The sequence below is a fragment of the Mustela lutreola genome, chromosome 1 (assembly GCF_030435805.1).
Source record: "Mustela lutreola isolate mMusLut2 chromosome 1, mMusLut2.pri, whole genome shotgun sequence".
NCBI lineage: Eukaryota > Metazoa > Chordata > Mammalia > Carnivora > Mustelidae > Mustela > Mustela lutreola.
In genome coordinates, this window is record NC_081290.1 from 248,386,527 (window position 1) to 248,410,412 (window position 23,886).

At 42.2% G+C, this 23,886-nt stretch overlaps 1 protein-coding gene across 1 annotated transcript in view; it reads left to right on the forward strand.

Moving 5' to 3' along the window:
- The first annotated feature begins 9,816 nt into the window (after positions 1-9,816).
- Positions 9,817-23,886, forward strand: part of ZDHHC13 (zinc finger DHHC-type palmitoyltransferase 13) — a 48,654-nt gene continuing 34,584 nt past the window's right edge. The window contains exons 1-3 of the mRNA XM_059138067.1: positions 9,817-9,936; positions 20,699-20,844; positions 23,656-23,778. Of these exons, the coding sequence (XP_058994050.1) occupies positions 9,910-9,936; positions 20,699-20,844; positions 23,656-23,778 (296 nt within the window). The 5' untranslated portion in view covers positions 9,817-9,909. The remainder of the gene's footprint in view (positions 9,937-20,698; positions 20,845-23,655; positions 23,779-23,886) is intronic.

Sequence of the window (23,886 nt, forward strand, 5' to 3'; positions counted from 1 at the left end):
CTGGGTGGCTCAGTTGTTAGGCGTCTGCCTTCGGCTCAGTTCATGAACCCAGGATCCTGGGATTAAGCCCCGAATTGGGCTCCCTGCTCAGTGAGGAGCTTGCTTCTCCCTCTCCCTTTACCCCTCCCATTTGGCCCCACTGCTCATGCTCTCTCTCTCAAATAAATATATAAAATCTTTTTTTTTTTAAGATTTTATTTATTTATTTGTAAGAGAGAGAGTGAGAGCGAGCATAGGCAGACAGAGTGGAAGGCAGAGTCAGAGGGAGAAGCAGGCTCCCTGCGGAGCAAGGAGCCCGATGTGGGACTCGATCCCAGGACGCTGGGATCATGACCTGAGTCGAACGCAGCTGCTTAACCAACTGAGCCACCCAGGCGTCCCTAAATATATAAAATCTTAAAAAAAAAATCCAGAGAGGTATATGTCTCATGACTGGGTCCTCTCAACTTGGACTGATATTTTGGTCCTGAATAAATACTTGTTGAATGAATAAATTCTATTGCCAAGCTAATGTCTTAGAGCTCATAATTCTAAAGAAAAAAACATCTTTTCCAGCACCCAAAGATCAAATTACATGGAAGGACTCCGGTGGGACCTCGTTGGGCCACATGCACCTCCATGCCTTGGACCAATCTCTCCAGACCCTAATGGGGGCTCATGGACTCAGCCCTGTAGTTCACAGCTGGCAGGGTACTGACGTGGGCTGTCCCATCTGAATGACTTGGAGTAAGGGAGATGTGCTTCTCCAATGAAAGAGGGAGCTGGGCAGAAAAAGAACCCCAACATATTCCCACCATGATAACTTTACAATCTTCAGGGGGAAATAGACATATTGACAAGTGATTATCATACGATGAGGTGAAGCGCCCGTGTTCTAGGAGCACAGGGGAGGATTTACTCTACAAAACACATTCACAATCGCTCTATAATTTGTTCCTGATGATATCAGCCACTGCGAAATAGGTATTTTCATCTTCATGTTATGGAATCTTCTTTGGCCTCCTGTGGCGGGTCTGTTCTTTCCTTTTCAGCTCAAAGCCTCATCTGCCCAGTTCCCTTGGCCACAGCCCTTGATTTCTTTCTACTTCTAAATATCTCAGCTCCATTCCTTTCTGATGCAAAATCCTCCTGAAGTTGGAGTGATTACAAGCAAGTCTCATAACAACCGTGCACATACAAAGCGTCCACCGCGAGGCAGACACCATACCGGGTGTTTCACACACATTCTCTCATTTACTCTACTTTATGACCTTAAAATACAGCATTGGTGTCCCGGAAAGATTGTGTGACTTGGCCCAGGTATGTGGTTACCTTGTCATAGGACAGGAAGCTATTTCAGTCTGGCTCCTCCAAAATCAACATTTCCCCTATGTTGTCTTCATGCCCATGGAGGGATGGCGAAAGAGCTGGGGATATTTAACCAGCAGGACAACACACACTGGGGTGGCATTATTCATCCAAATATCCAATGGGCTGCGAGGTAGAAGAGAGAGCTTATTGGAATTTTTGTGTTCCAAGAGCCAGAAACAGTGCCCACGAGGTAATTAGAGTGAGATCAAGCTCTGCACCGCATAACCCAAATGGTAGAAGGCAGTGTGGGTATCCAAGGAGATGGTGATGGGGCAGCTTTTGAGAGATGTGGAAGAGTGAGAAAATCCTGACTCAGGGAGCAGATTGGGTGGAGTGTTTTTAAAAGTCCTACAACCATGAAACCACTCCTTGCTTTCGGATCACCCCATTTCCTGAAGTCACAATTCTTACAAGGCTACTCCCAAGATTCTGGGTTGACTCCAGATGGTAAATTGGTGAAAAACAAACAAACAAACAAAAACAAACTCAAGTAACTCAAAAGGAAAAAGGACGCACTGGTTGTTTAAAAAACAAAACCAAATCATGAAACCATGTATTGATAATATAGACACACCATAGGGATTTTTGCAAATTTTCATGAAACTTTAAGCATTTTAGTCTGCCTGAGACGTCTCCAGACTTTTTAGTTTCATTTTATCATTTACAAAGTACTCCGGGCTTATCCAGTTAAGGCTAGACGGCTTGTTTGCAAAAATTTTACCGATTTTAATACTCTAGCTCAGACTCTACGTGAATTGCCTGAGAACAGAACCAATGGGGCTGAGATGTTGAGACGGGGCTGACAAGAGTGAGAGGTGTCTGGTCTGTGTCTTGTCTGAGAAGCATCTCAACACACTTCCTTCTGTGTCCCTCTGCTCCTGGGTCCATTAACCCAGCTCTGCACTAATATAATGATGTGGTATTGTTTCTCCCTTCCCGAGACAGGTGTCTGGCTTGTCCTTCACTGCAAGGAGAATCACCTGTAAGTGTCCACAGTCCCAAGGGACTGGAATCAAACTAACCTGGTCTTGGAGCTCAGGACTCCCTTCCTTCCTGTCTATGCATAGGACAAGTTCTGTAGATGTTTCCACAACACATACTTGCAAGTGTTGCTCAGTCATGCTGTGGCCAAAGTTCCATTTGCAGGGGAGGAAACCCATGGAGGTTCGATGTCTCGCCAGAGAAAATGCAGCCAATAATTGGCCACTTGAAAGCTAACCCTCTATACTGCTGGCCTGGTTTCTCCCCATGCCCCAACATCTCCTTCACAGGCTGTTCAAACGCATGGCTGATGGAGGGCAAAGCTAAGCCAGAGAAAGGCTTGGCCCTTGCTTCAGGATTTCTGTGGGTCTGTGACCCAGCTCTGATCACAGCTGGAGCCCTGGCTTCTGGCACCCTGTACTCAAGTCACCCATCTTGATTCTCCTTTTTGATCTGTACTCTCTCCACCCTGGGTATATTCCAGCCTCGAGAACTCTTCCTGGTCAGCGATGAGCAGGTAGCTTGTGCCGGGCCTATAAGATCTTGTAGAGTCAGAGCTGGAGTCAGTGTCCCACATAAGGAGAAATTGTGGGAAAGCAGGAGTTGTGAGTACAGAGTACACAGAGGGCCCCTATCTACAGTGAGAGCAGGACAGATGTCCAGAGGCACAGAGATGAGAGAGAAACTAATGACCATGGTGACCTTGGTTCTTGAGGGTGCCTCACTGTTCAATTCCAGTTCTACAAGGGACTTGGCCACAGGAAAAAGGGAGCCACAGAAGGTTCAAGGGAATGGCAGAATTTCGTGTAATCATTTTATCTCATGTTCTGCCTCTCCTGCCATCTCACCTACTGCCCTTGCTGATAAACCATACTTTCAGTGGTCAGATTCATCAGGAACTCCGTGAGTGGCGTTGGGAATGACCTCAGTGCCTTCCGCTTGGGAAATTCAGATTTTTTGTCTGGATTCAGCATCTCTCCAAAGCACAGTGTGGAATTCTTTCATTTAGAAACTGAGATGATAGTTGACCAATTAGGCCTCCTCTCGTCCCTTCTATATTCTTGAACATCTTGCACCACAGCAAGTAAGCTTGGCCGGTTACCATGGACACCACTGTCGCTCTAATTGGAGCCTGCTGGGCAGCGGTGAACAGCAGATGTAACCAGTTTCTTGTCTTCTAGTGAAGGCAGAGCTGGTGGGAATGCAGCTCCTCTCATCACGGCAAATAGTTTAGTGTGTAGGGCAGAGTGGTGGTGGAAAAAGAAGAATGATTACTCCTTTAAAATGTCACAAACTAATGTCCTTGTCAAAACAAGGAATGGATTTTGACCAGTGGAATTGTGGTCATCGTATTTGCTATGAAGTCATGAATATTTCAGAGTTGCATCGTAATCAGTGTTAAGGCTGAGTTTTCTGAAGATCTCAGCTTTTCTCAATAGTCTTGAGTATCTAGTAATGATCCACATTTACAAACCACTTATTGTATGTACATGACATACATTCTTTCATTTACTCCAGATAACTACTCTATGAAGTAGGTTCTTTTACCATTGCCATTTCATAGATGAAAGCATATAGGCTCAAAGAGGTAAGGTCTCTTGCTAAAAGCACACAAAAAATGTAGCTCTTAAACTCATGTCCCACCTTGATCCCCCCAGGTAGGTGGGAAGTTTGGAAATACTTTTGAAAAAAATCCTGTATGAAGTTTTGAAAGTTTCTGAACCAATAGATAGTCCCTAGGCCCTGAACTTATTTCTTTTTATTTTTAAAGATTTTTATTATTTATTTGACAGATAGAGATCACAAGTAGGCAGAGAATCAGGCAGAGAGAGAGAGAGAGAGAGAGGGAGAGGAGGAGGAAGCCGGCTCCCTGCTGAGCAGAGAGCCCGACTCGGGGCTAGATCCCGGGACCCTGGGATCATGACCTGAGCTGAAGGCAGAGGCTTTAACCCACTAAGCCACCCAGGTGCCCCCCCCCCCCCCGGAACTTATTTCTTGTCAATGACTGTATTGTCAAGGTCACAGCCTTGTCACACAGGAGACAGCCCTACCCTCGTCACCTGAAGCCCTGAGTCTGGGCTCTTCCACAGTCTCTAGGCTGACACCCTGGGGAAACCACAGAAGCTTCCTGGATTCACAGGCTATCAAGAGAAGTGCTAATCCCCACTCTGCTCACTTCACAGGGATGTTATGAGTCTCAATATAAGTAAAAGCAAAAGTGTTTTTGCAAACTATATAAAGCCATAGATGGGATTCTTCAACTCAAGGCAGCATTTTCTGAACGTACAGCCTGGGTTGGGAAATGTGCTAGATGCCAGGGATATAAATAAAAATGAATTAATACAGGATTATTTGTTACTCAACAACTGATTATTAAGCTGAGTTCCCATGGGCTAGGTACCGTGCTATGCACTGGGAACACACCTGTGTCTGAATCAAGGCCAGGTTCTATGTTCAAAGAACTTCTCATGGTGTGCAGAGAAGATAGCTGTTCAAAACATGAATTTAATAATGTTCCTATGGGGGAGCGCCTAGGTGGCTCAGTGGGTTAAACCTCTGCCTTAGGCTCAGGTCATGATCTCAGGGTCCTGGGATGGAGTCCCGCATTGGGCTTGGCAGGGAGCCTGCTTCCTCCTCTCTCTCGGCTTGCCTCTCTGCCTACCTGTGATCTCTGTCAAGTGAATAAATGAAATCTTTAAAAAAATTAATGTTCCTTGAGTCCTGTTAGGAGAACTATAGGTGCTATGGGAGCATTCAAGGAGGAGTCCGAACTTGATCTCGGACTCCACCCTCCCCGAGGTGGTCATATATAAGTGTCCTGTAGGGGCACAGAGACTGGGGGGGGGGGGCGTGGGTGTATAAATCTATAAATACAGAGCTATGATAGATGGCTAGAGAAGGTAGAGTGTCAAGTCTTACCTGTATTAAAGTCAAGGTGGATTTATTACCCAATCCTGAATGTTGCTGTCACGGTTTGGAAACATCCAGAAAAATTTCCATAGGAATGGATATTTAAATATGTGACTGTAAGTTCGTGACTAAGACTCAAAATAGCAACCAACCAAAAAATAGTAGGAATACTTCCTGCTTTACCTCTTCTCTCTCTCTCTCTCTCTCTCACACACACACACACCTGGTTAATCTGGCAAGTAAAATATAAGATGTACACCATGGTCTCCTAACCCAGACCCTAGTGACTTAGAAGATCTCATTACCAGATCTTGATGAATTATATACAAAATAAAGGGGAAAAGTCACTTTCACTTTTTAACCGTGAAGCTTTTCATGCATAGAAGGCAAGAGACTGAGCCAGGCTTCTAAGTAATCACTGCCCCTTCCTGCAACTCCTAGCCCTGAGAATCTGTGAGATTGGTTACAGTTAGAAACTGAGGCTCTTTGGGAGTTGGCAAGATAGCCTTGGGAGCAGGACCAGAAGAGCTGCCCTAACCCTATCTTCTCCACTAACTTGTAGAATGGTCCTGAGCAAGTCACTTCCCTCCCCAAGCCTCAGTTTCCCCATCTATAAATAGAGGAAATTGGGAAAGTCCTTTTAGTTTTATGAATTTGTGAAAAGAACTTTTTATCTCCCCAGGCTAATGCAGGTCCCTTTGTTATATTTCCTTGTTAGCACTTATTCTTGTTTCTACTTTTTCTCTTAAAAAAAAAAAAAAAATATATATATATATATATATATATATTTATTTATTTATTTATCTATCTCTATCAGTGTTTGCCCTCCCCCAAAGACTTGACCTTGAGGAGAGCAGAGACTCTGCTGTCACCACTGCACTCCATATGTTTTAGCCTGTACCTGGCACACAGTAGGAGCTCAATAAACATTTGTTACCTGAATGTTCACAGGAAGCACTCATCCCCACCCCATTCCTGCTGACTCAATACCAGTGAGCACTCGGGTTTTCTAACTGGTGTCCGGGAAAATCTGTGTGCTGACAGATGTGTGGAGCTTTGTGACATTCCAAAGGATCATGACAGTGCCTTTGAAATAATTACAAACCCAAGCCCTGATCCCCAAAATGCTCCTGTCCTTTCTAAGGCCACGGCAGAAATGAGACCAGAGTCAAAAGTTCAGTCAGAATGAAGTCAGTTGCCACCCATCGTGTGACAGTGGAGAACAGCAAACTCTAATGTGGAATTTTTCTTCAAAGCCAAGAGTTGTTAAGCATTGTGAAATCAGCACTCCTTACAGTGATTTATGGAGCTGAACCACCTTTGATTTCCTTGTGTAAACCATGACCTTTGTTGTATCCATTCATTTGTTCATTTGTTTGGACAGCACCTTTTTAGGCTCTGTGTGCCAGACCTTGAGCAGATCATGGTGAGGGGTATAAAGATGGATGTGTGCCAAGAGTCCATGGCCAAGGAGAGGGAAGAACATCCACCCAAGAACTTCTAGGCTGATCTAAGAGGTCAGTATGTGTGAGCGCATTTGATTAAAGTCTGTCTCTTGCTACTAAACTACTAAGCCCCAGGAAATCAGAGACTAATTTTTTTTTTGGGGGGGGTCTTGCTCACTAGTTAATGGTGCTTGGTACCTAGTAGGAACTCAGTATACAGTTGCAGAATGAGGGAAATAGTGTCCTCTAAAAGAGATCCCAAAAGTGCTATAGGGATTGGAGAGGTAGAGCTTAGTCTCAGCAGGGGAAATTCCCTGAGCGAAACTGAGAGGGACCATTGAGGTTAGTGTTTCCTGCAGCATCCCAGTCCCATTTTACAAATAAACAAAGTGTCATAGAGAGAGAAAATGATTTGCCCAGGGTCATATAATTGCTTCCTTCCCATTCATATGTTGAAGTCTCAACACCCAGTACCTCAGAATGTGACAACATTTGTAAGTAAGGTCTTTAAAGAAGCAAGTAAATTAAAATGCAGTCATGTGGGTTGGCCTTAATCTATATGACTAGTGTCCTTGTGGGACGAGAGGGTTAGAACACAGATATATAGAGAGGGGAGACCTTGTAAAGACATGTACCAGGCACTCTTCTGTATACTTCACATACATTAACTCATTTAATTCACTCAGCACTGCTGGCAAGTAAGTATGATTATTGTCCCACTTGTACAGACGAGCAAACTGAAGCATGAAAAGATTGAGCACCTGGCCCAAGAGCAGACATCTACTCAGGCAGGCTGCTCCGTAGCCTGCTCCTACCCATCATGCTGTTCTACTGTGGTACGTCTCCACAACAAAGACGTTTTCAAAGATGGGAGGTGATGGTTGCCCTGTGGGCCTTGTTGGGTTGGCTCTCCTAGAGCCATCAGTGGTGGCTACCCTGATCCCAGTCTGAAGTGGTTCAGTGCAGGCATCAAACAAATGAGCAGAGTGGAGCAGGAACCTTACTAAAGAGTACAGTGTTAGCATTTATTTGTTCCAGAATCTTCTTGTACTAAGCTATTGATGCAGAAGCACTGAAATAGCAGACTTCAACCATCCCGCAGGTTTAAAAATTATCTCCTAATTCAGTCTTTGAAAGTGAAACGACCAAACTGCTTCAGTGAAAGCACTTTTCAGTAAGAGACCTGGTTATGTTTTTCTTTTTTAAGATTTATTTATTTATTTATTTGACAGACAAATCCCAAGTAGGCAGAGGCAGGCAGAGAGAGAGAGGAGGAAGCAGGCTCCCCTCTGAGCAGAGAGCCCGATGTGGGGCTCGATCCCAGGAGCCCGGGATCATGACCCGAGCCGAAGGCAGAGGCTTTAACCCACTGAGCCACCCAGGCGCCCCGAGACCTGGTTTTGAGTCCCCTCTCAAACACTTACCGTCTGTGTGACTTGGGGTTTATATACTCAGTTGGAAGCTCAGTTTTTTTCTTCTGGGAGATGTGGAAACTAACACTCCTCTCATGGATTAGACATAATAAATGCAAAAACACTGTCACAGGGTGCCAATACATAGTAAGTGATCAATAAACACAGCTCTTGTTAGTTAAACAAAGTTGACCATATCCAAAGGCTTTCTCCTGTGTAAGCCTTGCCCAATGTCTCATCCTGGCCTGTCCAAATTAATTGCTCACTGCTCTGACTCTCACGGGAAGTTGCTTACACTTCTTTTTGTCCTTCCTTGTATCATAGAAGTTGATGACGCACCTATCCATCTGTCTATTCACTCAGTAAAATTACACTAACCACTGTCCATATCCTAGTGCTGTGCTGGGCATTGAGAGTTCAGAGATGGATGCCTGGGCACCCACTTTTGCCCTAACCAACCCTGTTTTGTCTCTTATTACCTCATCCTTCTCACTCCTTCAAAGAACTGAGGCTCTAGTTTAGGGTGGGGAAAGGTGGGTGAAAGAGAGATACGTGACAGCTCTCTGCAAAATCCCAAAGGACACTACTCTGTGGAGGACATACTACCAAAAGAGGGATGTAGTTCCAGAGGATGGAACAGGCGAGGGGGACACATTAGTGAAGATAACAGGAGGATGTTCCAAGAGGACAAGGTTTTTGTCTGTTTTATTTATGGCCCCAGAGAGGTTGGGCTTTTGGGGTGACTCAGGACTGCTGTGCCCAATAGGAAGGAAATAATAATAATAATAATAATGATGACAGAGTTTAAAACATTTTTACAATTATATTGTATCATGGTATCTATTCTGGAAAAACCCAGCACTTTGTTGGATTTCTAGACACTTAATGATTAACACTATTTTTATAGAATAAGGGAGTCATAATGTTTTCCATTCCTTTACAGTTTAGCTTTTAGAGGTCTTAACCCGCTTTGGTTTGGCAACAGACACATTAAGGAATAATTACAAAGATTGTAGTAAGAGCTGGGCTAGAAAACTCCAGTGTTTTCCGGGGTCTGAGGTAGGAGAGCCCCATTGTCCTGCTGGAACTACCCAAGGGCTGGAAGCTAAACAGTTTAGATGCCAGCGCCTTCAGTCCACAAAAGGATGTGGAGAATGCAAGTGGGGGTTCTTGCTTAATCTTTCCCTAGCCTGAGCAGTGAAACTCAAGTATTTTCTCTTTTGTATGAAGAAAACAGGCCCAGATGGTGGCAGTGGCTCACTCAAGATCACCGAAGTGGAGAGCGGCAAATGTCTTAATAGTTAACATTTATTGACGCCTTGATGTATGTCAAACATTCAGTGAGGAGCTTTGCACATTTTCTCTCATTTAATCCTCCTGACAATATTGTTAAGTTTAAGTACCCTTATTTTCCCCCATTCACAGATGAGGAAATGAAGTAAAATAAGAAACTTTCACAAGGTGATCTAGCTATTTAGTAGCCAAGTCTGCATTTGCTCTCAGTAGGTGGTGGGGTGACTTTGGAATAACAGCCTGATCCTAGACCTGTGTCGCCAACCACAAGGCGGGGACGGGCCAGGGGCGGGGCTTATGACTCGCGGTTTCCCATTAGCTTCAGCCGAAAAGTCCCGCCCTCAGCCTAAAGAAGCTCAGGGATTGGCTCTCCCGAAGGCGATTGGCAGCACGGGGCTCGACCGGGGCCGCGGCGGAGGCGGAGCCTCAAGCAGGAAGTGGGTGTAAAGGCGGCTCGAGGCGAGCTGGCTCGCGGGTTGCTGCGGCCACTTTGCCGTGTCGCGGCCGCCAGTGGCGAGATGGAGGGGCCGGGGCTGGGTTCGCAGGTGAGTGCGGCCGGGCGCCGGCAGTTTTGGGGCGGGGAGAGCGGCGGCGGCGGCCGTAGGGAGAGGGAGGGCGTAGGTGTGAGGCGGCTCCCAGGAGGGGCCTCCGGGGAGCGGAGGGGCCTGGGTTGAGGAGGAGGAAGCATGGAGACCCCGAGAATGATGCTGGGAATTTTCTCCGAGACGACTGGAAAGAAAAGGCGAGGACGTGCGGGGGGGGTACCCTACGGGCCCTCCATCCTCCTCGGTGGCCCAGGGCGCCCCCTGGGTCCGGTACTCCCGTGCCTGGCGGGGACCGCTGAGGGGCCTGGGAAGGGAGTGTGGCCGTTCCTGGGAGAGGTGTCAGGTGACACACCTGAGAGGGACCAGCCTGTCTTGACCTTGGCCTGGAATCCGTGCGGGTCTCTTGATTTCTTTCTTCGGAGGAGTTGCCTGGACACCTGCCTCGGCCCCACCCAGCCCTCTTCTGGTTCTTGTTCCCACATCCTTGCGTACTCCTTCAAAGAACCGAGGCTGTTAGTTTAGGCTGGGGAAAGGTGGGTGAAAAGAGGTGGGTCTCAGCTCTCCGCGGAACCTCAAAGGACGCTGTTCTGTGGAGGGGATACTACCAGAGGCCAGTTGTAGTTCCAGAGGACCGGACGGGCCAGTGGGGGACGTTACAGCAGATAACAGGAGGCTGTTCCAAGAGAAAAAGATTTTTGTCCTTTTTCCTGATGCCCCCTTTCCAGTTCCTAGACTGCTGACAGGCGTGTTGTAGCTGTTCACTTAATATTTGTTGAATAAAGGAAGAATATCCAGATTCTGCCAACAGGTAGTGAGTGCTGAGCTTACACCAGATGCTTTTATATGCATTACTTTATTTTGGTATTGAAGCATCCTTAAGAAGATGATAGGATCTCCTTTTTACTGATGGGCAAACTGAAGCTGTCTTCAGTTGGAATGACTTCGGTAGTAGATTTTCTGTCCCTAATGGGATCCAAGCCGTTCGAGATGACTAGAGGAGTTGGGTTCTCAAAAAAAAAACCAAAAAACAAAAAACTCTTTCCAATTCTTAGAGTGCTTTTCATGCTCTGCCTTCCTGTCCTTTCAACAGTCTGGTGTAGGTGTAAGAGAAAGAATAAAACATGTGGAGAATTTAAGTTGTTCTTTTCATATTAGGTATCCTTGCACTTTGACAGCAAAGCAATTTTGCAAGCTGACTGGATTTTACAAAAGGTGTAGAATCTTCTCATGAAAACTATGTCTCATTTTTTTTTCTCAGAGACTCTCAAGGAAAAGTTGGTAGGAGAAACTCTTATATCTTAATTACTGCCACTTATTTTCAAAAGCCTTCAAGTACTTGAAGTTCACTCCCTCGTGCTGAAGGGAAGATAGCCCTGCCCCAATTTCATGACAGATGGAGGAAGAGAATGATTCAGAGGTTGAAATTAATGGGGCAAGGTAGAGTAGTCATTGTTCATAATAATTGTTGTTTAATAATAGTAACATAATGATAATAATTGTTTTTCCGTAATAAAGAGTTCATCTGTATATGGTGCTCTGCAGTTTACAAAATATTTCCCCATTCTTGATCACTGTGACCTGTGAGGTGGGGAGGGATTGTTACTCTAGAACGGAGGCTCAAAAAGTCGGCATCATTTGTTAAAAGTCAAATAGCTGCTAAGTGATCGAGCTAAGACTTCATTCATTCTACTAGGTCTTAGGCCCTGTTACAGGTGCTGGAGATAAATCAGTGAACAAAACAGACAAAAACATTCCTACTGTGGTTGAATTTGCTTCTCCTGATTCCAATTTCAGTGTTGTTGGATTTTGTGGGCATTTGCTTATGCCATCTGGCCATCAGTTTCCTCTCTCACCTCATTTTTTAGCTGCTTTCTTGCTTGCCAAACCACATTGGTCTCAGGACCTTTGTACTTAGTCTTCACTCTGTCTAGAGTGCTCTTTCCTCAAATACCCACGTGGTTTAATTCCCCACCACTTGAAGGTTTTGATGTAAATGTCAGCTCAGTGCGCAACCCCTCCTCATCGTTACCCCTACTAGCAACATTCCCTAGTCTCCTTTCTTTTAAATTTCTCCTCAGCATTTAATACCGTTTAACATACTTTGTTTTGTTTGTTGTCTCCTTCCTTCCACTGAACGTGAGTTCTGTGAGGGCAGTGATTATCAGTTTTGTTGACTGCTCTGTGCCTGGCATCTAGAACAGTGCCTAGCATTGGTGGGTACTCTGCAAACAATTGTCCAATCTATGAACTCGGAAACTGAGCTCTGGTACTTCTGTTAGTGTCATGAGAAATTTTAATGGTTATCCATTATCTCTTTGTTTTATTCGATAATCTGGCAGGATAGTGACCCTTATCAGAGTTTGAATATGATTTCTAGATCTGGAGTTTCTCTTTAGTTAATGCCCACTGTAACTTTAATGGTACTTATTTACTATTTAGAAAAATCATGTGAGGGCACCTGGGTGGTTCAGTGGGTTAAGCCCTGCCTTCGGCTTGGGTCATGATCCCAGGGTCCTGGGATCAAGTGTCGCTTCGGGCTCTCTGCTCAGCGGGGAGCCTGCTTCCCTCTCTCTCTCTGCCTGCCTCTCTGTCTACTTGTGATCTCTCTGTCAAATAAATAAAGTCTTAAAAAAAAAAAAGAAAAATCCTATGATTCCATGTGATATCTCCATGTGAAAAGTATTGCATGACCCCTTATATCTTAAAATTGTTAGAATTTTGTTTTGTTTTCTTCTCTTTTCTTTCTTTCTCTTTTCTTTTTTCTTAAATTGTTCTAGTTTTCTGTTGCTATGTAAAAACCACCCCAAAACGTAGAGGTGTAAAACAGCCATTGTCATGTTCATGGACTGTGTCAGGAATTTGGACAGGGCATAGCAGGGATGGTTTGTTTCTGTTCCACTGTGTTTGGAGCCTTTGCTAGAAAGACTCATAAACTGGGATACTTAACATCTGGGTTTGGTATCATCTAGTGATGTCTTCACTCACATATCTGGTAGTTGATGTTGACTTTTAGCAGGGACACCTACATGTGGCCTGGGCCTCTGCACAGCATGGTGGCTGGGTTCCAAGGGTGAGCATCTCAAGAGACAGAAAGAGGAAGCTGCCAGTTTCTCAGGCTTGGGCCCACAAACTGGTGGAATGTCACTTTGGTGGGATTTTATTAGTGAGGCAGTCACAGAGCTCAGATTTGAGAGGAAGGGACACAGAACCTCTCCTCTTAATGGAGAAGTATCAAAGAATTTAGGGACTCTATTGTAAAAATCACCCCAGATGTATCCACACATCTCTTATATAATTTTCATAGTATCTTGTTCTCCCCTTTGAAGGAGGGTATTAAGCTAGCTACATGTTTCTTTCTTGGTATCCTTTTTACTTTTTTTTGAATCTTGCCTGTTTTGTTCACTGTCATATACCTGTGTCAAGAGCAGTGTCTGGCACATAGAGGGCATTCAGTAAATACCAGATGGATGGATGCAAGGATGGATGGATGGATGGATTGCAGCAGGAATTGTGTCTTATTCCCTAATTACCTCATACAGATCTTCATCGAGTTACAAAGAGGTTACATCTAATAAACCCATCATAAATTGAGAATGCATTTAATACCCCAACCTACTGAACATCATAGCTTGGCCTATTTATTTATTTATTAAAGATTTTATTTGTTATTTATTTGACAGACGAGATCACAAGTAGGCAGAGAGGCAGGCAGAGATAGAGGAAGGGAAGCAGGCTCCCCGCTGAGCAGAGAGCCCGATGCAGGGCTTGATCCCAGGACCCTGGAATCATGACCCGAGCCGAAGGCAGAGGCTTTAACCCACTGAGCCACCCAGGCGCCCCTTGGCCTAGCTATTTAAATGTGTTCAGAACACTTACATGAGCCTACAGTTAAGCAAATCCATCTAACACAAAGCCTGTTATTAAAGTGTTGAGTATCTCATATAATTTATTGAATACAGTATTGAAAGTGATAGAATGGTTGTATTGTGTGTACAGTGCTTGAAAGCGTATTGCTTATTCACCCCTTGTGAGTGCATGGCTGAGTGGGAGCTCACTTCAGTGGCCTAGCACCAAAAGTGTCCTACAACATATCACTTGACCTGGAAAAGACCAAAATTCAAAGTATGGTTTTGATTGAATGCATATTTTTTCTACACCATCATAAAATTGAAAAATCCCAAGTTGAATTATTGTAAGTTGGGGATTGTATTGTGATCAGCAGGTGTTCTTTACATTTCCCTGAATGAATGTGTAATGAAAACTCTTATCAGTTTGCTAGCATCATGAGAATTTGAGAATTTGCTTAGTCTCTTCTGTTATCTTTTTTTTTTTTTTTTAATTTAAATCCATTTGCTTGAGAGAGAAGATGTGTGGGGAGAGGGGCAAAAAAAGAGGGAGACAGGAAGCAGACTTTGCTTCCCCTACCTGCTGAGTGGGGAGCCTGACATGGAGCTCCGTCGCAGGACCCTGAGATCATGACCTGCGCTGAAGTCAGAGGCTTAACCCACTGAGCCACCCAGGCGCCCCCCTCTTCTGTTACCTTAACATTGCAGGTAGCCATGTGGCAGTTGAGCTTCCACCACCATAAAGGGTGTTTGTTTATGTGAAGGCTCTGTCAGTGCACATTTTAATAATGACTTTTGTAACAGCTCCTCTTTGACCCATACAGCATCAACGTGGAAGGAACTTCATAGCCTTATTGACCTTCTCCTTCCATTTTACAAATGTAAAAACCGAAGCCAAAAACAGGGTAGATGATCAGCCACCATCATTCAGCCCACATGAAATCTGAGACTTTGGCCTTATTCTCAAGGGGTTCTTATTTCAATGTGGTAAAAATGAAACAACTAGAGAATACTGAGAAAAAAAACAAAAAATAAAAAAATTTTTTTGGTAACTGGAGACTTAATTTCTAAAAAGTATTTAGTATATTGACATAAACTTTGCTTCAGTCTTGGCAATAGGAACATATGGTGGTTTTCCTTAAACAATTCTATGTGACTATCTCCAAAGTTGACCTCCCTGAAAGCAGGACATTCCTTTCCTCACCTGTAGCTCTTGTAAAATTTTGGGAAGTGTGATGTCTAGAGCAAAGGAGCTGTGGTCTCTAAGCTGTTTTGATCATGCGTTCCAATCAGTGACAGTTTTGAGCCTGCACCTTTAAAGTAAAACCCTACCATAATGTGAAAAGTGGGATCGTAAATAGTCATTTTTGTAAAGCATCATGTATGGTAAGATTAGTGGAATGATAAATGAAGCCGCGCCCCAAGCTGGCCAGGAGCTTGGCTCCGGACGCACAGTCCAAATCACTCAGGTACTGACTGCAGTTTGTCCTCACGTGTTGGCAGTTGATCACTCTGATCACTCCACTGATGGGCTGACTTTGTGTCGTGTGGTCGGCTGGGACTTTACAAGTCCTGCTTCCATCTGTTCGAGGTACATGGGACTGGGGCAAATGCTCCTTGCTGAATTTGTATCGTCCCGGGGCAAGTTATTGTAAGATTTGACAATATGTTTCTGAATTCTATTCATTGATTGATAACTCAGTATATATTTGTGGTAAGGTTTTGAATTAAAGATAAACAGAAACCTGTTTCGGCGTACCTGGGTGGCTTAGTGGGTTAAGCCTCTGCCTTCGGCTGAGGTCATGATCTTCAGGGTCCTGGGATCGAGCCCCACATCGGGCTCTCTGCTCAGCAGAGAGCCTCCTTCTCCCTCTCTCTCTGCCGAGCTCTTTGCCTACTTGTGATCTTTGTCTCTCTCTTTCTGTCAAATAAATAAATAAAATCTTAAAAAAAAAAACCTGTTTCAAATTAGCCTTTTTGATAATTTTGATTTTTTTTTTTTGGAGGGAGGCTGGCTTTTTGTTAAATCACGTTAGATTGTCTTTGTTGTTACTTCAGGCCGTACTGAAGATATTATGCATAGAAGTGTCAGCTTTGCCTTTTCTTGTTTGCTTAGACTTCCGCTATTATTGTTGTCCTACTTTATGGCCTCTTTGAGGGAATCAGTGTAGGCCACATGCTTATTTTGGGAGGGGTAACTTAGTTAAAATTAGATGATTTTACTTGAAAATTAACTTAACCTGATGTATATTGCAGAATGCTGAAGATCTGCCTCCCCACCCCTGCCACACCCTTTGCGCCTTTGCCCTTCTAAGGAATGGGGAGCACAGGTGGGCGTGAAGGCCAGTTCCTCCACTGTGTTGTCGTTTGGGACAGGTCTATGATACGTACCTTAGACTCCCCCACACAGCTGACCAGGGTACTCTCTGCACTACACGGAACTTTCCCTTGCTTTCACAACCCCCGCGAACAGGCTGCAGTCATCTGGGACAGTGTTAGAAGCCGTGGGCTTTCTGTCCAGTGCCGTTTCTTCCCGCATTCACTTCACCCTGTCAAGCCCTCTGGGTGGTGGAACTTTTACTCCACTTCCAAGTCACCTTGTAAATAGACTGTAAGGATGACTTGCTTGATGTACAAATCAAAAGAGGCTGGCAGTGCTAAAATTAGTAAAGCTTAAAGAACCGGATTTGTAAATACTTGTGATGTGCTCTTTTTTAAAGAAAGACAGAAGTTATTATAATAGAAGCCTTACCGTGTTCTCCCATTACCCAGTGGATCACTGCATATATGGCCTTGAGTGGCCTTGCCTGACTTCAGAGACCACTGACTTCAAAAACAGGCTTTGAGTTTATATAATCATTTCTTGGGTTTTACTCTGCTTTGGATTTTGGCAAAAAATGATGTGAACAGGAGGTACCTCCTGTCCCTTAGTCCTTACCACCCAATTTTGCCACTTAATCTTATGTTGACTTCCATTATCATTTTACTCTGTTTGTCTTTATTAGATTCTATTAGACTTAAACTCCTGGAAGGTAGACACTGATGGTTTTCATGCCTCTAGCATAACACTTTGTATGCCATATATACACAATAATTTATTGCTGGAAAAACATGCTCTTCATTGTAACATTCTTTATAGAAGTGAAGGATGAAATCAGTCTACATCTCTGCAACACCATCAGGTTTAGGGGTGCTGACCACCCCCACACACTTAAAAAAATCATATGTTACTTTTGCTCCCTAAAAACTCAACTACTAATAGCCTGCTTTTGACTAGAAGCCTTACTGATAACAAGAACAGTTGATTAACACATATTTTGTATGTTATATGTGTTATGTTCTGTATTCTTACCATAAAGTAAGCTAGAGAAAAGAAAATGGTAAGAAAATCATAAGGAAGAGGAAAAACATTTCAGTACTATACTGGATTTATCAACAAACATCTGTATGTACGCGGGCCCGTGTAATTCAAACCTTGTTGTTTAAGGGTCAACTATATACACAGTGAGGTACGGACATACCAAACTCCTAATAATAGTATCTCTGTTGCTACAAGATTGGAAAGAAAATAGTCCAGGTTTGCTTATCCTTTGTTCAGTTTTATATTGCCAGATCTTTAAAATGAATGTGATTCAGTTTATAATTAAAAAACAAAAACAAAAACAAAAAAAACTTTGATGTGAAAGGTAGACTGACTCTGGACAGAGTCTAAAATTGACTCTGTCAATTTTAACTAATCTGCAGTTTACTGACACGTTAATGTCAGGGTCCTGATTTAAGTTCAGGACTACCCAGACCTTTATTAAAAAATAGGTTGTCCTTCATCCTCAAGGTAGAAATTTAAGAATTTAATTAAAAAAAAAAGTTGAATTGTCACAAGAGGTGGGGGGGGGATGACTAAACTGTAGTAATTCTGACTGTAGTTCAACTCTTCCTTAACAGCTTGTCTTCTTCCAATCGGATATAATTATAATTGCTATGACATGATGAAAAGAATCCTAAAGTAATGTTCTTATTTATGTTTTTTTTTTTTTAAAGATTTTATTTACTTATTTGAGAGAGAGACAGTGAGAGAGAGCATGAGCAAGGAGAAGGTCAGAGGGAGAAGCAGACTCCCCGTGGAGCTGGGAGCCTGATGCGGGACTCGATCCCGGGACTCCGGGATCATGACCTGAGCCGAAGGCAGTTGTCCTACCAACTGAGCCACTCAGGCGTCCCTCTTATTTATGTTTTAATCTAACTACCTATATGTTTATTTTTAGCTGTGTGCAAGTATGCTTGCTTATAAGGAGTATGAAGTAGGGAGGTTGAATTCATCAGATAAAGCAGAACTCACTATTCAAAAGAGCATTTGTGGTTCTGGTTCTGAGTAAGATGGAGTAAGCATTTGCCTGTCCCTTTGAAGGCACTGGGCAGAATGTAAGTAGCAGCTATTTAAGGATTCTGAGAAGTAAATCGTAACAGGTAGATGGGGAGAGTTCAAGAAACCACTGAACCAGGAGCTAATTTACATATTCTCCCCCTCCCTGCCAACTGGGTCTCCTTCCCTGTTCCCTGCCATGCCTAAACTTGAACCATGGAAGTAAGGATTAGTGAGACGGCACTCTAGGAGAAACCCTCTAGTTCAAGTTCAAGGAACTAGAAGGAGGTCTCCTGGCAGCACAGGTGCCTGAAACTCGGGGGGAGGAGAACTTCCTCTTTGAACCAAGGAGTTGTGGTGCGAAGATAGCTGTTCTTAGAAGTGACACCCAAGGCATGATACATAAAAGAAAATAATTGATAACTTGGACTTCATCAAAATTAAAATGTTTGCCATATGAAAGAGACTTCTAAGAAATAGGAAAATAAGCTTCAGGCTGGGAGAAAATATTTGCAAATCGAGACACAAAGGACTTGTGTCTGGAATGTATAATGTTAAGAGCTCTCCAAACTTAACAGTGAGAAAACAAACAGCCCAATTAAAAAATGGGTAAAATACAATTCTCCAAAGAAGATATACAGATGGCAAATAAGCACATGAGAAGATACTCAACTTCAGCCATTAGGGATATGCAAATTAAGACCATGATGCTTTACTGCTACCTATCTGTTACACTGATCATACCAGATGCCAGTGAGCATGTAGAGCAGTTGGAACTCTCATACATTGCTAGTGGCAATGCAAAGTGGTACAGCCACTCTGGAGAATAGTTTGACGATTTCTTGTAAATTTAACATAGATCACCGGATGGCCAAGCAATCTCACTCTTACAGAAGCAAAAATGTATGTTCATACAAAAGCTTTGTACATGAATGTTTAGCAGCTCTACTTAAAATTGCCAAAAACTGGAAACAACTTGCCTGGATTGTTTGAATGGATAAACTGTGATACTTTCATATAATGGAATACTATACAGCAGGGAAAGAACTATTAATAAGACAGAACCACTGGATTGAGTCTCAGAAAGCATTATGTTGAGTGAAAGAAGCCAATCTTAGAAGATTATATGCTTTAGAATTCCATTACATGACATTCTGGGAAAGATGAAACTAGTGATGAAGAATGTATTGGTGATTGGCAGAAGTTGAGGTAGGGGGAGGGTGTGACCATAAAGCAGTATCCCAGTGGAGTTTCAATATGGTGGTTAGGTGAAAATATATCATCTTGTATGTTTTTTCTTTTTTCTTCTCTGTTCTTTGTTCATTTTTTCCTACTTTTCTTGCCTTTTATTTATTTATTTATTTAATTTTAAGATTTTATTTATTTATTTGAGGGAGCACAAATGGGGTAGGAGGGAGAAGGAGAAGTATACCCTCTGCTGAGCAGGGAGCCCAATGTCGGGCTCTATTCCAGGACCCTGGGATCATGACCCGAGTGGAAGTCAGATGCTTAACTGACTGAGCCCCCCAGGAACCCCTTTTCTTGCCTTTTAAAAAAATAATAATTGGGTGTCTTTAATATATTTTATTTTGTCTCTGCTCTTGGCTTATTATACCTTTTTTTTTTTTTTTTAAAGATTTCATTTATTCACTTGACAGAGATCACAGGTAGGCAGAGAGGCAGGCCGAGAGAGAGGGGAAAGCAGGCTCCCCCCGAGCAGAGAGCCTGATGCGGGGCTTAATCCGAGGACCCTGTGATCATGACCTGAGCCGAAGGCAGAGGCTTTAACCCACTGAGCCACCCAGGTGCCCCTTATTATACCTTTTTATTTAGAGGTTGCCCTTGGGTTACCATTATACTCCTTATCACTGCATACCTGCAAATACTATTATAGTATCTCTTATAACTGTTTTAACATCTTTTACGAGTATACTGGCAAGTATACTTCCACTTTTCTACAATTACCAAGAAATCAAAAAATAAGAAAATGTCCCTTATGTTTACCCACATAATTATACATAGCTACTCGTGTGGTCTGGTACTCTGTTCCTTTGTATTGTTTTAGATTGCCATATGGTATTATTTTCATTTAAGCCTAAAGAAATTCTCTTATCATTTCTTTTAGTATAAGTTTTCTGGCAACTTTCTCATCTTTTGTTTGTCTCAAAAAGTATGTATTTCACCCCCATTTTTGAAGAATAGTTTTGCTGGTGTTTCAGGTTTGCAGTTCTCTCAGCTCTTTAAAACTGTGTTTTGTGTTCTTGCCTGCGCTTACAGGTAAGAAGTCTGAATTCATTCTTATCTTTGTATATTTGTGCCTTTGCAAATGACTTTTGTTTTATGACAAAATATATAATTTGGAATTTTCTCAAAATGAGCATCTCATCTTAGTGGATATGATTAAGATGAAAATCTTTCCTAGGATATGCCTGTAAGACTGGAAGAAATTCTCATTTAAGGATATAGATACTATTGACAGTAGTAGATGCTTCATTATGTAATTGAATGTAACATTAATTCTCCTACTATGCTATGTCAAATTACTCTTATTCTTCAGTGCAGGAATCACAGCCATGGCCCCCACCGTCCAGGATTTGGTCGACATGGAATCTGCGCATCTGAAAGCAAAGAACTTGCTAAAGCGAGAGAAGCTCTTCCTCTTATAGAGGACTCTAGTAACTGTGACATTGTAAAAGCTACCCAGTAAGTCTCCCCAGTGTTTCCTTTTGTCCTGTGTTCTGTTGAATCATAATAATATTTGTACATTTCATGGCAGCCCAGTATATACCTTCCTCACTTCATACTTCAGCACTAACATGTTTGTCCTGCCAGCATCAGAGCATTTGATGCAGTGCACCTGATTCACTCTTGATTACCCGTCTCTCCCATTAAGTCAAGAGCAGCTTCTTAGCAAAAGCATGCCGTTTTCATCCTTGTCATCCCAGTGCTTTTGCATAGTTCTTGTCTTGTATCAGGTGCTGGATAAACCTTTGTTGAGTGGATGAATGATTATAAATGATATTAAAGTTTGAAAGTATAAGTTTGAAACACAAATCTGAGTGTTTAAAAAGGTACTACAACCTAAATAGGTCAGTGGGATGGGAAAGATATCAGCTCACACATTTATGGATATTTTAAACAGTTATTTATTGAGTACTTTCTATGCACCTATTGTATTAGAGGCACTGGAAGAACGCTAGTAAAGTAAAATAGGTTTTCCGACCGCTTGAAACATACAGCAGGTTATTTGCTTGCACTGAAAATGGAAAGTAGGTTTTGAAAGTTTCCCCTTAAGATTTCCATATGTGGGTACTTGCATTAAATCATTTCTAACATTTTTTTTTCATTTCTAACATTTTTATCCTCATGGATCTCACTGTTCATTAACAACCAACCCGCCTCTTGCCATTGAACATATTTTGAAATACTTTGTCTGTCAGACTTCATTAATTGACTACTGTAATCAAATACAAGTCTGTCCATCAGAGCTTTCAATCAACATTAAGGAACTAATGTTATCACATTAACTTGATATAATTTCTATTAAAAGCAAAGATGTTTGGTGATTAATAAGCCTGTTAACATTAACAAAGACTAATGTGTTATTTATGTTTAAAAATAATCGATGATTATTTTAGTATTCTGATTACTGATTTATATGAACTCTAGAGACCCTTGGAACTGCTCCTTTAGGTGAATATTATTTGCTATTCTGATTTTTATATGAAGGTAAGAATGTTCTTAAGGTAAATATTTGCTTTAATTAGCATAGAAGCATTTAAATATTTATCTGCTGTCAGTAAAGCTCTGTTATGATGAATGTAAGAAATTAGGTAACATTCACAGGGAATCTCAGTAAAAACTCACATTTTATATCTTTCCTGAAATTTCCTCCAGGTCTTGGACCTTCTTAAATGGTTGTGGGAATATAATTAGGTAGTATTTGGAAAGGGCCAAAGAGAACTAGGATATGTACATTGTCTAAATCACTAAAAGCCTCATTAGTGTTTACTCTTATATTTCTCACATAAGGGAAGTATTTTTCAGTGAAATGTTAAAGTTGATATTTAAAACTTGGAGAATATGAATATATGTATCATTGTCAACAGTTCACTTTCTTACTTCTCTTTTCACTTAGCATTGTCAAACAGGTATCTCTGTCTTTTAAAAAGTGCCATAAAGTCAGACTGATAAGCCTACATATTTTGGTAAGGCAGAAATTATTTAATCTAAAATGTGATTTTGGCCCTCGAGGGCCTATTGAAACATTCAGGTCCTTCTAAATGGAAAGAAGTCTGAAAGAAAGGCTAAATGGTCTGTTGGAGACTTAATAGTTACAGTTAGAAAGAAATAAAGCTAATGAATGATTTTAAAAATTACTGTAACATTAAGAAGAGTCATTTCTCATTCTGATAATTTAATAACACTCTTAAATATTCCTCAAGTCCATCCCTCCTTTTCCATCTCTTAGTTTAGGTTCTCTTTGGCTCTCACCCGTATTTCTGTATAAGAGTCACCCTCTTCTTTTTTAAAATATTATTTATTTATTTATTTGACACAAAGAGAGAGAGAGAGAGGCAGTAAGAGAGGGAACACAAGCACGGAAGTGGGAGAGGGAGAAGCAGGCTTTCCGCTGAGCAGGGAGCCCAATGCGGGGTTCAATCCCAGGACCCTGGGATCATGACCTGACCCAAAGGCAGTTGCTTAACGACTGAGCCACCCAGGCGCCCTGAGTCACTCTCTTCTAATTAACTTCCATTCTACCACTAATGCGATCTACTTGAAACTCAAAGTGTATGTGCTTTCCTCTTTAAAACCTTCAGTGGCTTCCTTTTAAGCTAAGCAGTCTAAACTGCGTAGCATGGCCTAGAAGGCCCCCCGCAGTCTCTGCGTACCTCTTCTAGCCTTGTCTCTTGCCATTCCCTTTTTTTAATGCTTTATGTTTCTGCTGTGCTAACTCACTTACATTTCTCTGAACATCATGCAGTTTCTCATCTCTGATTTTTGTCCAGTCTGTTTCCTTAGCCTCAGATGCCTTCCTTCAACCTGTGAAGCAGTTCACATATATCATGCTTCATCTCCAGGAAGGAGATCCTTCCTTTCTTTGCTGTAACTATACCATATCTACATTGTATTGTTAAATTTATCCCATTCCAAGTTTGCTGTTGTCTGTCTCCCTTATTAAGGGAGAGGATTGTAGTCAGGGATCAGCACTATACATTTCTAGCATATAGTAGAGGATAATATGAAATTTACTGAAGGGAGGGGAAATGTGAATGTTGAAGCTTAATTAGGAAAATCAAGTTCAACTCCCAAGTAGGTTGATCTGGTCAGTTAGTAAATAAGGTTTACTTTTGTTGTTTGGCTTAACAGTATGCCCTCTGTGTATGTCTTTGTTAATTACTGTATTCCTGTGTCAACTGAAAGGTTAAATAAAGGCATGGTAAAAGGAAGAAGTTTTGGTATTCGAAATTATTTTAATGGTATTAATTGTGCTTTTTTTAAAAATTTGAGATACGGGATTTTTGAACGTTGTAAAGAATTGGTAGAAGCAGGATATGATGTCAGGCAACCAGACAAAGAAAATGTGTCACTTCTTCATTGGGCTGCTATAAACAACAGGCTGGATCTTGTAAGGTAAGATGGGATATATGTGTGTTAATTAAGTGTGTATTTGTTATTCTAGATCTCTCTTTATTTTTTTCTTCAAGTACAAGTATGAATGTTGTGCCATCTGTCATCTTT